General features: G+C 23.4%; 1 protein-coding gene across 1 annotated transcript in view; it reads right to left on the reverse strand.

Annotated features, from left to right (window-relative positions):
- The window catches only part of LOC107883874, a 1,634-nt gene extending 570 nt beyond the window's left edge, over window positions 1–1,064 (reverse strand). Inside the window, exons 1-3 of the mRNA XM_029492287.1 lie at window positions 828–1,064; window positions 592–754; window positions 432–519 (exon numbers count right to left, since the gene is read on the reverse strand). Coding sequence (XP_029348147.1) covers window positions 432–519; window positions 592–754; window positions 828–1,040 — 464 coding nt within the window. The 5' untranslated portion in view covers window positions 1,041–1,064. The remainder of the gene's footprint in view (window positions 1–431; window positions 520–591; window positions 755–827) is intronic.
- Between the last annotated feature and the right edge of the window lie 2,144 nt (window positions 1,065–3,208).

Here is a 3,208-nt window from a genome sequence, read left to right on the forward strand (position 1 = left end):
TAATCTGGTTGTATTCAGATACAGGCAAGAAACTAATATATTAAAAGAATAAGAAAAAAATTTCAAAAAAAAAAAGTTTTTATTCATCTGAAAACCCAAAAAATAAAATATTAAATACCTATCTAACAAAACATGAAATTCAAAGAATTGAAATTAAAGAATTAATGATAAGTACCTTTTATCAGTATTATATATTATAGTAGTAATAATTGTAAATTTAATTTTTCATTACTTAATAATACATAATATAAAATCTTAAAATGTAAAATAAATATAATTATACATTTGTATTAATTACATAAAAAAAAAAAAGAAAATTTTATTGGAACAATTATAATGATAAGTACCTAATATCAGTATTATATATTGTAATTTTCTGTACTTTAATATGAAAAAATTATTGAACTGTCTTATCTTTAATTTTAAATGGCGTTTGAATTAGCACATATTTTATAACCTGTTCAACTTCGTTGGTTGAATTATCGGATGCAGCAAATTTTTTAATAGTTTTCACAGATTCTAAAAAATAAATAATAAATTTAATAAATTTAGTTTAAATTATAGTATAGTTTATATTATATTATATATTACCAAAAATAATTTTATTCACAAGTAATTTTTCAAACGAGCATTTTTTATTTCCGCGTCCGTTGTATGAAAATTTGCATAGCAATTCAGGTGTAAACATTAGAGTCATTATTCGTTTTACCATAATTTTAATGGATTTTCCACCAACAGATGATAAACGTTTGACCTAAATCAATAATAGTTTAACTTTTGTATATATAAGTATACATACAAATAATGTGCTTAAACAAATTCCATACCAACTGATGCCGATAATTTTTATCAATAGATAACTCATTTTCAAATTCTTGTAGATTTTCCTGGCTTTTAATAGGCAATTTATCATCTATAAAACAAGTGTCGTATAAGAGTTGAGATTCACTAGTTTTTGTCAAAGTATTTTCTTCGTCTCTCTGAATAATTATATCTAATTTCTCATGTATTGATTTAATTTCATATTTAATTGTTAGCATATAATTCAATAACCTCGCATATTGATCATCTGTAAAAATATGTTAAAATAATAAATATTCTTCATAGATAAACAGTGTTCAGTGGGCAAATCAGGAATTATTAAGATATCCAATAAAAACAAAAATTATGGAATATGTAAATCAAAATTATCAGTTAAATAATATATTATGTAATCGACAATAGTATGATTGGAATAATGTTATAGTTGAGGGTACATATTATATACTTATTATTTCTAATAATTACCTTTATGAAGAGTTTTTTGTTTATATTTTGATGTAGGTCCTTCTGTGGATTTGATGGATATACTATTGTTGACTAAAATCAAAATAATAGCATATAGGAAATTAAATTCAATAATCATTCGACAATATAATAACTAATAAGGGTACATTCTGTCATTCTAATGCATTAATAATAGTTTCAGGAAAATAATGCATTTAAATATGAATTAAAAACAATACACACCAGATAATCCAGGTCTTGGAGAAATCTTTATTGGACTGTTTGAAAATAAACTTGTCTTAGCTCCTTGAAAAAAAATAATATAACAAACTACGTAAATATAAGTTTAAAACATTTTCAAAGAAATAAAAAAATTTGTATATTATGTAGGTATAGGTGTACCTATACTATTAAATGATAAATGTTGGTTATTGCGCTTTTCAGTTATTAATATATTATTGTTTAAACAACTATAACTGTCCAAAAACTGTTGTGGAGACAAAGTTTTTTTTTCAGCTATCGAACAAGTGTTATCTGTTTATAGTTTAATAATAATGTTAATACTTTATACTCCAGATTAGAATATTAAATAATAATTAAGAAGATTCTAAGAAAATGTCATCATTTTTTAAATTTGATATGACACTGGAAGCTGCTATCAAAAATAATAAATAAATACTTGCTGCTAGTACATGCCTATTTAGATTTTATGCGTTTTACGTAGTACCGCGGAAACAATTGTAGGTGCTGGATAAAGGTGTACACAAATTAGACAAAAAATGACAACCTTATAATAATTGATAAAGATGACAAAGCTATTTGAATTACACAAGTATTAATTTTGTTTGTTGACTGTATAAAAATTAAAAGGAATAAAATGCTTTTAAAATGAATGGATATATTAGTATTATTTTAAACTTTGTTCATCATTTTTTTATATAACGCATATTAGGAGTGCATAATTTAAAAATGTTAGGACATATTTTCAAACTTATTATTAGTGCATATTATAATGCATATTTTGCCAATTTTTAGTGCATGAATGCATGCTTATTTATGCATTTTTTTAGTGCATGAACTTATGAGCCCTAATTATTACTATTACTAGGTTATGATCACTATTATTATTACTATTATTTCTCACTTATGTTAGAGGTTAAATTTTTATTTTTCTGTTATAACGTGAACTTGAAACGTCATCTTTCTATTTATGTTATGTTATGTTGCAAGTTATTGAGAGTAATTATATTAAAAGCTGAAAGTGATTATACTGAGAAATAGAGTTATTTCTTACAAACAAATAAAACTATATTTGTGAATACTAAAAATTAAAATTATAATTACCATTAATAATAGAATTGTTTGGCGTACAGGCAGTTAAACTCGAATCACTCCTATTTGGACTTTTATTAATATCATCAAATAGGCTCCTTTTTACACCTTAAATTGTAGATATTTGATTATAAAACATGAAATATAGTCTAATGGAAATTAAACTTTTATTTTACATTACCGTGTGACTGAGATGAAGATGTATATTTGGATGTTTTTAATGGATCAGACATAATAACACTGCCGTTATCAGATTTGTTTCCTAAAAAAAATAAAAATTACATGATATAAATTAAATTAAGTTATAGTAACAAATTATAATTATAATTTTGAATTTATTAATAGAAATTTTAAATACCACTAATCAGCATTTTTGGAATCGACTTGTTCATAGTTTTTAAAGGTGTGACATTATAAATATGAGTTACTGCTTTAGAGGATGTAGTAATATCATCATTCAATGTAGCTGCAGGGCTCATTTTGTTTATAATATATAAAATATTTAACTTTATCAATGTTATTTATGGATAAAATGTAATTTATTTACCAACCTGGTACAATATTATTATTTTTAGACTTTTTTAATGGTGACCAACCATCAGGTCGACGT

The sequence above is a fragment of the Acyrthosiphon pisum genome, unplaced genomic scaffold (assembly GCF_005508785.2).
Source record: "Acyrthosiphon pisum isolate AL4f unplaced genomic scaffold, pea_aphid_22Mar2018_4r6ur Scaffold_21162;HRSCAF=23196, whole genome shotgun sequence".
Taxonomy (NCBI): domain Eukaryota; kingdom Metazoa; phylum Arthropoda; class Insecta; order Hemiptera; family Aphididae; genus Acyrthosiphon; species Acyrthosiphon pisum.